Source organism: Hibiscus syriacus, unplaced genomic scaffold, assembly GCF_006381635.1.
Source record: "Hibiscus syriacus cultivar Baekdansim isolate YM2019G1 unplaced genomic scaffold, ASM638163v2 tig00112738_pilon, whole genome shotgun sequence".
Classification (NCBI taxonomy): domain Eukaryota; kingdom Viridiplantae; phylum Streptophyta; class Magnoliopsida; order Malvales; family Malvaceae; genus Hibiscus; species Hibiscus syriacus.
Genome location: NW_024063392.1, coordinates 1,200,276 through 1,208,973, shown reverse-complemented (window position 1 = coordinate 1,208,973; position 8,698 = coordinate 1,200,276). Strand labels below are relative to the sequence as shown.

The 8,698-nt window shown below is 36.8% G+C and overlaps 1 protein-coding gene across 2 annotated transcripts; it reads right to left on the bottom strand.

Annotated features, from left to right (window-relative positions):
• Nucleotides 1–4,395: 4,395 nt before the first annotated feature.
• Nucleotides 4,396–7,721, bottom strand: LOC120183150 (protein DETOXIFICATION 21-like). Of its 2 annotated transcripts, XM_039187908.1 has the most exons (8): nt 7,457–7,721; nt 6,170–6,711; nt 5,785–5,871; nt 5,637–5,693; nt 5,224–5,462; nt 4,996–5,114; nt 4,670–4,756; nt 4,396–4,603 (listed from the first exon to the last, which is right to left on the bottom strand). In XM_039187908.1, the coding sequence occupies exons 1-8, from the start codon at nt 7,694–7,696 to the stop codon at nt 4,523–4,525; spliced, it is 1,452 nt and encodes a 483-aa protein (XP_039043839.1). In that variant the 5' UTR covers nt 7,697–7,721; the 3' UTR covers nt 4,396–4,522. The 2 variants fall into 2 exon arrangements, with proteins under 2 accessions (XP_039043839.1, XP_039043840.1); XM_039187909.1 differs by lacking the exon at nt 4,396–4,603 and having other exon boundaries at nt 4,755–4,786; nt 4,962–5,114.
• Nucleotides 7,722–8,698: the final 977 nt, after the last annotated feature.

Below are 8,698 nucleotides of genomic sequence, written 5' to 3'. Positions count from 1 at the left end.
TACAAAAAAAGACATATATTAGTGAATTACATAAATTTTTTAAAAAATTAATCAAACTGAAATATAAGAAATATAAGACTTACCCCCCCATCGAAATAGCCGTTGTCTTCAACCCCTAATAATATACCCCACCAAGACCGTTCAATCAACAAATGCATATCATCGTTGAGTTTGTATATGTCAGTGTAACACCCTTGGCTCCGCTCATGTAGATAAAAATCAACTGCGGTCTTAACCCAAAGGGTATTATCCATAATTGTTTCCGGTAGTTGTTTCCTCTCCACTTCATCTGCCGGAATGGTACTGGCCGGTAACTTATACGAAAGCCAACAGTCATCCATCATGCCCGGCACGTGAGGGGGCTTCTCAATAATTCGATATATTACACTGTGTGAATCGGGCTCTAGAATGTTGGGAGGGACCTCTTCAACGATGACAGTGGCCTCTTGAACGGTGGGATGGGACTCTTGAGGGATGATAGGGGCCTCTTGAACGATAGGGGAGGCCTCTTGAACGATGACAGGTGAGTCAGACTTTTTCTTACGGATTCTTCGCACTATTGGGGTGAACAGAGACGTAATGGCACGTGCACGCCGTCTGATGCGTGAACTCCGTCTTGCAAGAAAAACCCGACGTAGAGCATCTACCTTAGCAGGCCGCTAAAAATAAATTAATACATAAATCAGTAAATAAACAGACATGATATTAAACAGTGAGAACAAAGACAAATATATTTCAAACTTGCACGGTATTCACCCAAGTCATTATTATATCATTGTTCACAAAATGCATCAGATAACATTCCAGAAGTAAGCACTTATATAAACATTTAAAAGGACAACATATAGGTTTAGTGCAGGTTCAATGACAACTTAAAGAGTAGTAGTTTATTCTTGAAACTTAAATTTTCAACACTGTGAAGTTAGTATTTGTCTTTTGGTTGAAGTAATGCAATTCATTCAAGTTTCAATTTGCAGAAGAAGAATAGAATCTGAAACTTAAAATCGCAACGCGAAAATGACTATCGCAATGCGAAAATGACTATCGCAATGCGAAAATGACTATCGCAATGCGAAAATGACTATCGTAATGCGAATTTGACTATCGCAACGAGAGAATCGCAATGCGATTTTCATTTCGTATTGCGATTCTTTCGTTGCGATAGTCATTTTCGCATTGCGATAGTCATTTTCGCATTGCGATTCTCTCATTGCGATAGTCATTTTTGCATTGCGATAGTCATTTTCGCATTGCGATAGTCATTTTCGCATTGCGATAGTCATTTTCGCATTGCGATTCTCTCATTGCGATAGTCATTTTCGCGTTGCGATAGTCATTTTCGTATTGCGATAGTAAACTATTCTTCTTCTGCAAATTGAAACTTGAATGGATTGCATTACTTCAACCAAAAGACAACCAAAAACAAATACTAACTTCACAGGGTTAAAGAATAAATAGTTAAACAGTATTAGCAGCAACCGAATGAATTTACTAAGCAATCTAAGTGAAATTACGAGTAAATTTATCATCAAGTTAAATATGAAAAATATTAAACTTACCTCATTGCGTAGAGTATGAACCTCTTTCTGCAACGATGCTACAATCTCACGTAGAACTGTTACCTCACCACCTAAAGTAGACACTTCAACATTCCATGCACCATTGTCATCGCGTAAAGTACCGACCTCCTCACGCAAGGCATTGACCTCATTACGTAACTCCCCGTGGAGGTGGAGGTAGAGGTGGAGGTGGAGAACAGGGAGATAAACGTCGTGGCATCTTTGCCGGTCGCCTATCATGAGGTGATGGTGGAGAAGAGGCTCGATGATGTGACAGAATAGGTGATGACTCTCGTTGTGGAGGTGTATATTCGGGTCGATGAGGTGATGGCTCTCGAAGTGGTGGTTGCTCATCATCCGTGCCATCAAAAAAAACTTACTAGCTTGCCACCAATCAGTGGCAAGCTCAGCTTCCATGGGTGTCAGCCTCTGTAATGGAGTGTTTGCCTCCTAACAATATAAAAGCTCAAACAAAGTTAAACGTGTACTAGTAATAACTTGTTTATAAACATATGGTAGTATTTGTGTTAACTTATATTATTTATTGTAGTATACGGTAGTAAATCTTCCCATTGCTGCAAGGACCGTTTCCTCTTCCAGGAAATAGCCCTAGGAATATCATTATAAGTTTTTAATGCATATGTCTACATGGCGGGAAATGCCTCAAATATCCAAATCTACAAACAATATAATAACAAACATTAGTAATTGTTAAAGAATTAATTATAATTTTGGAAACATTATAGAAAAATTATTACCTTAAAGGCCCAAATAAAGCCTGACAAAGTGTATTTGGAACCATCGCCACGCAAACTTTTCCGATCATTAAAGGCAGACGACAACTTATTCCATGTAGCTCTCCATAGATATGAACCCCACGGAAACAGGTTCCATGCATTTAGGTCCTCTACCAATTTAATTAGATCATTAGGAATAGGTTGTCGGGCCTCTCTGCCTAAAAAGTCAGCTTGCAAAAGTATTAGAAGGCATACTCGGACAACATCGACGTCATCCATCCGAGTAAAACCATCTTTCTTATTCAATAATCTCGTCAAGTCTTCCACGTGTAAATTCGACTTCTCCGTTGACTGCTCAGGAAAAACCCGAGAAAACCATGATAGGCGGGTAATATGTCTAGTGTACCGATCTACATCATCGTGTCCGAAGCGTAGACCGGTGTTTAAGCAAAACTCATCCCGCCCAAAACACGTATACGCCGGTGGAAAATCAAACCATATCTCTTCATCATGACGTTGTATAGTCTCTAGTAGATCGCTAGTCATGGTTTGAAGAAACAGATGGGTCAACATAACATCTCCACCCGGATGTTGTACTTTCAGCCATGGCCCGAAGCAAGTATCCTCAAATATTTTTCTTTGTGCAGGTGAAAGCTTCGACGCAATTGTTTTGGCTAGGCTTACTTTATTTCTTAAGGTCAATTGAGCCGAATAAAAGTTCTGCAAAAACAATAAACATACCAATTTAGATATACCAAAAACTACACTGTGAAGATATGAACAATAAACATAAAGAATAGTAATTTATTCTTCAAACTTAAATTTGCAACACTGTGAATTTAGTATTTGTTTTTTGGTTGAAGTAATGCAATTCATTCAAGTTTCAATTTGCAGAAGAAGAATAGTTTCTGAAACTTTAAATCGCAACACGAAAATGAAAATCGCAACACGAAAATGACTATCGCAACGCGAATTTGACTATCGCAACGCAAGAATCGCAACGCGAAATGAAAATCGCATTGCGATTCTCTCGTTGCGATAGTCAAATTCGCATTGCGATAGTCATTTTCGCATTGCGATAGTCATTTTCGCGTTGCGATAGTCATTCTCGGTTTCAAATACTAAAATTGAAAGAAATTTGAATAGATTGCATTACTTCAACCAAAAGACAAAACAAAGACAAATACTAACTTCACAGGGTTAAAGACTAAACAGTTTAACAGTATTGGCAGCAATCGAATAAATATAATAAGCAATCTAAGTGAAATGATTAATCTATTATTGAAAACACCAGTAAACTTATCATCAATTTCAATATGAAAAATCTAATAATAATGCAAAAATTTCAAAATAAAAATAATTAAAAAAACTAACCCTCGGTGGTTGATTTTCCATTTCTGACCGTGAATGATTTCGCCAGAGATGGAGACTGTTATCGTCGTGGGGACTGATTTCGTCGGAGATGGGGACGGATGTCGCCTTAGAGAGTGAGAGATGGAGATGAGACGAGTTGTGATTTAGGGTTTTAGGTTATGAGTTGCGATTACGGGATATACTGTGAACGGTTCAGTGTTCCGATATATTAATATATTCGTGTTTGAAATTTGAAAAAAAAAATACGCGTTAATACGAATGGCGCTATGTAAATCGCATTGCGATAGTCAGATTCGCATTGCGATTTTCTAAATTCGCGTTGCGATTTATGTATTCGCATTACGAATTAGGAAAATCGCAACGCGAATTTGGGAAATCGCAATGCGATAGTCAGAATCACGTTGCGAATCTGGAAACTGATTTGCGATACCAGAGATCGCGTTGCGAATTATCGATCGCATTGCGATTTAGTTGGTCATTTTGACAAATCCAAAAAAAAATTGTTAAAATCGTATATTATAAGGCATTTTTGGTCACTGAGATTATTTTCTCTTTAAAAAAACTCTCTATTAAAATGATGCTAAATTCAAACAATTACGATACGATATGTTTTGAGTTTAGTGTTGAGGGATTTAAACATGTTAATAATTCATATTAGATAAAATATTAATTATATTCCTGTCGCATTAAGCAAACTGAACAACACATTTGTTGTGATAGGCAAGTTTATCAAATTCTTTCATATCCACGAAAATCAATATCACCACCACAATTGTAACAGTGACGAGGTCGTTTTAGAACCAAAGTTCAAAGCAACAAATTCCAAGAGATGAGAAGAGAAGATGGAGATTCTCAGGCAGCCACACCGCCGTCGTTCTCTTCTCTAGATTCGGGTACCAACCATTTATTGATTCGAGTTCGAGCTAAAACCACCTGCAAATTAATAAGTTGAATACTAGAATGAAAATAAAAGATGGAACATTTTCATGGGAGATTTACCTGTCTATCCCAGTCAGTTTTGCAGGTGATAACGACGAGAACAACGGTTTGAAGCAATGTTCCTAGCAACATGCCAACCCAAACACCCTGCACACACAAATTAAATAATAAGCAACACCAGCATACACAAAATTTTATATTATGAGAGATGAATTTATAAAATATTAGGAGAAAGGAAATAGACTATCAATAGAAAATATCTAAATTATATATGAAAATTTAAAATTTTCAGGGATTGATCGTTTCCGCCAGCATCCTCGGTCCATTCCCGGGATGAGGGTCAAAATATTTTGCAGATTACTAAATGATAGATTTGCAAATCCAACCTTAACATGCATATCCAAAACGTATCCAAGCACAACACCAATGGGAATGCCAACTATATAATACGAGCCGATGTTAACCCATGCTACGGTGCTCTGCCATCCAGCTCCGACAGCAACCCCTGTCGATATAGGTAGGCATGTAATCGGTTAGATGTAGTCTACAAAGTCTTTACTCTTATCTTACACCGATACAAAGATATAACTGCTATGTCGACGGTGGGAATTTACCGGAGAGCACGGGTTGAACACTGTTTAGAAGAATGGAACATGCCAACAATGGAGATAAATCAGCAACTGCTTCTGCCACTTCCTCGCTGGTGGTGAAAATGTACGCTAAACGTCCTCGGAGACATAAGAACACCACAAACAGCACGCAGCCGATGGCAAGCGATGTAAGAGTCGTTATTATGATCGAAAACTTGGCACCTTTGGCTCTTCCTCTCCCAAGCTCGTTTGACACCCTCACACTGCAATTTGTGCAACAAAACAATGTAAAAAAACATAGCTCATACTTATTTTCATACAGTCAAAATCCAGACCAAGAAAACATAGCTCATAGCCTATCATATACTCGTATTGAACATTCAACTTCCCAACCGACATACATAATATAAATTTTTCGAGGTTTAAGTTTATAATACCTTGCAGCAGCCAAGAAACCAAGTGATATCATCATTTCCCATCCATTAATGTTGAGGCTACAAAGGAGAAAGTATTTACATATTAATAGGATGAAACCAACAAAATGATTGAAACCTTGAATCCAATAGGGAAACATGAAAGACTTACCAAATGGCAAGAGCATCAATGGCGACCTGAGCATTTTTCATGTTTCCCGTTAGAAGAACCAAGATCGTATTGTACCAGAGTTCGAGACTGACCATGAAAACAAAATTTTGGATATGATTTTTCAAAATTTATCTTTTAAGTACATGAACCAAATATAGCAGTTAGAAAAAAATACAAACATGCCCACACAGGTTTGTGTTATTGGACAAAATTCGGGGGTCATATGAATGATGTAATCATATATGGACCCAGTTTGAACTCGACCTAGTCCATGGACACCTCTAATACCGAACATATACCGATATCCAATATATGCGAGTTCAAGTAAGGAATCTTTATCTACAAGTTCTGTCTAGGGAGTCATAAATGGACTGAAAAACCTTACCAAAGCATAACACCAGATGACAAGGACAGCTTTACTAAAGGGAAAAGATTCTTAAAAGCCAACATTGAGAAACCCTTCCAAGTCCCTTTGCACCCACCACAAGTAACAAACAAAATCTGCCCTATATTGGGTATCCAATAGGCCAAAACGGTGGAAAACAAAGCTCCGGCGAGCCCGTACTTGAATTTCACGGTCAAAAGCCATGAAAGAAAGATATGGATCCCGACGGAGAACGCTGCCAAGTATGCAATGATCATGTTCTTGCTCTGTGCTTGCAGGAACATTTGGCAGGTGAAGGAGATGATGAAAGAGAAGACAACGAAGATGAACCAACGGCTAATGTAACCACACACATGTGCAATCTTTTCATCTTGGCCTAAAGCTATTAAAATCGGGGTGGTGAAGAGGTATAAAGGGAGAAGACAACATGCAGTCAAGAACAGAATCAGCCATGATCTTTGAAGGTATATCCCCAGCATATGGTATTGTTTTGCACCAAATGCTTGACCACATAGTGTTTCCAATGCACTTGCCATCCCCAACTGCACATTCAAAATAAACTCGAAAACATCAATGATTTCGTGTTTAGAGACATATACTCATATTCGACACTGATCCGAGTCAAGGTAACATAGCTTGAAAGTAAAGAACGGAATTCAGAGAAACAAAATCCAGAGCATATCTGATACATGAAAACGTTTCTCCAAAAACCACAGAGAAGTTCAACCCCATGGCTAGATTAAACTAAAAAGGTTCTATTATTGTTAATACTTTAGATGTTGAATGGAAATCAAAATAAACCTATAGGCCATAGAACCAACAACTGATCATCTCAGGTTAATTTAAAAGTTAAGTCGTCTAGGCTTTCACAAACCAAGCCAAAAGATGTCTTCTTACTGATGACGACAACTCATACAAGGTCCACAGTATTCAATTTTTTTGTTACTGGGAACACGTACAGGAAGAACACTTACATGTGCTACTTTTTACTTTGGGTAAATCATAAATGATGATACTTCCTCTGAAACAAGCCAAAAGAAGTGCGGTAGCAAAAACAAAAACAAAATAGCATATAAATCCTTGAACCTTTTTTTTCCAGAAACAGAGCAAAAAAAAAAGAAAAGAAAAAAAAAACTGATGGTTGATAGATGATCAAATGCACCATTAAATCTCAGTTCATCAGTAAAAGAAACCCGAACAACAAAGGCCAAAACCCTGCTCCTAGTTAACCAAGTAAAAGCCAAAAGAGATGAAAAAAAGGAAGCGATTGATGAAATAAGAACATACCAAAATGCCATTGCCAAACCTCAAAAGGACAGTGAAACAAAGGGAATAAGCAGCAAGCTCAGTAGGACCGATATGACCAACGAAAGCTTGACTGATTACAGTGACACCAAAGGTCGAAAACCTGGTGAAGGTTGCAGGGGCGGCCACAACCCACATCTTCTTCGACTCTGTCCATATCTTTTCTCTAAGCGTCGGTTCTTCGGCTCCATTAAGCAGCTTCTGGTTGATATCACCTTCCATCGTTGTTGATCAACCAGTTTAAAACTCACCCCCTAAGGCCAAAAGCACTCGTGCTGCTTTCTACGTTGTTTTATACCCGTGAAAAACGAAAACAGCTAACAGTCGAATGGTAAAGTGCATCCATTAATATAACAGAGGAAAACTTGATCACGGCACACATTGGAAGACATTTTTTCTTTGGCTTTCCATTTTTACTTGGTTACCCTAATTTGCTCATTTATCACGTTATTGTAGGATTCGATATCTTTATTGTTTCGATCATAATATTGTTTTTATTGATACATATATTTTTATTTTTTAAATATTTTTATAAAATAAAATTGTTGGTGGCTTTATTTCAAGTAAAAGAATATTCAGCGTTTTATGTAAAAAATGTGGGATTAATTGATATTTTAATTAAATTGACATCAAAAGCCCCTAATTTTATATCTATTAATATATACATATATGTTACCATTTCTCTATTGGGTCGATGTCATTTAATTTAATAATATCAATTCTTACTTAGTCTAGGTTTTTTATATGATTAATGTATTAAATTTTTATTATAACTTTTATACTATTATATGTATTAGATTCGTTGACTAAGTAATATGTATTAGATACTATAGAGGTGTATTACGATATAACTCTTACAATCTAGTTCATTCAATTAAAAAAATAAAATTTAAACTTAACATTTTGTTTAAAATATCTAATATTATATCTCATTAGATCAATTGATAATTAATAAAATTTATTATTTTTAAGGTTTAATTAAAAAATGTGTACTGTTTAGTTTCTATAATTAGAATAAGTAATTATTTTGACCAATAAATTTTAGGCACTTATGGGGCCGTGAGGTTTTTCTTAAGGCAGTGTTTCAAGCTTTGCCACAATATGCGATGTTGTGCTACTTACTACTAGACCTTCTTCTGACAGAAATCACCAATATAATGCGTCTGTTTTAGTGATATGATTCGACTGGTAAAAAAGGTTGGGCTCTCCTGGCTTGGGACAATA

Coding starts and splice junctions, on each gene's coding strand:
- LOC120183150 (XM_039187908.1), bottom strand. CDS start 7,696: ATGGAAGGTGATATCAACCAGAAGCTGCTTAATGGAGCCGAAGAACCG. Junction 5,463..5,636: donor GGTTTCTTGGCTGCTGCAAG/GTATTATAAACT, acceptor CACAAATTGCAG/TGTGAGGGTGTCAAACGAGC. Junction 4,604..4,669: donor AAACTGACTGGGATAGACAG/GTAAATCTCCCA, acceptor ATTAATTTGCAG/GTGGTTTTAGCTCGAACTCG.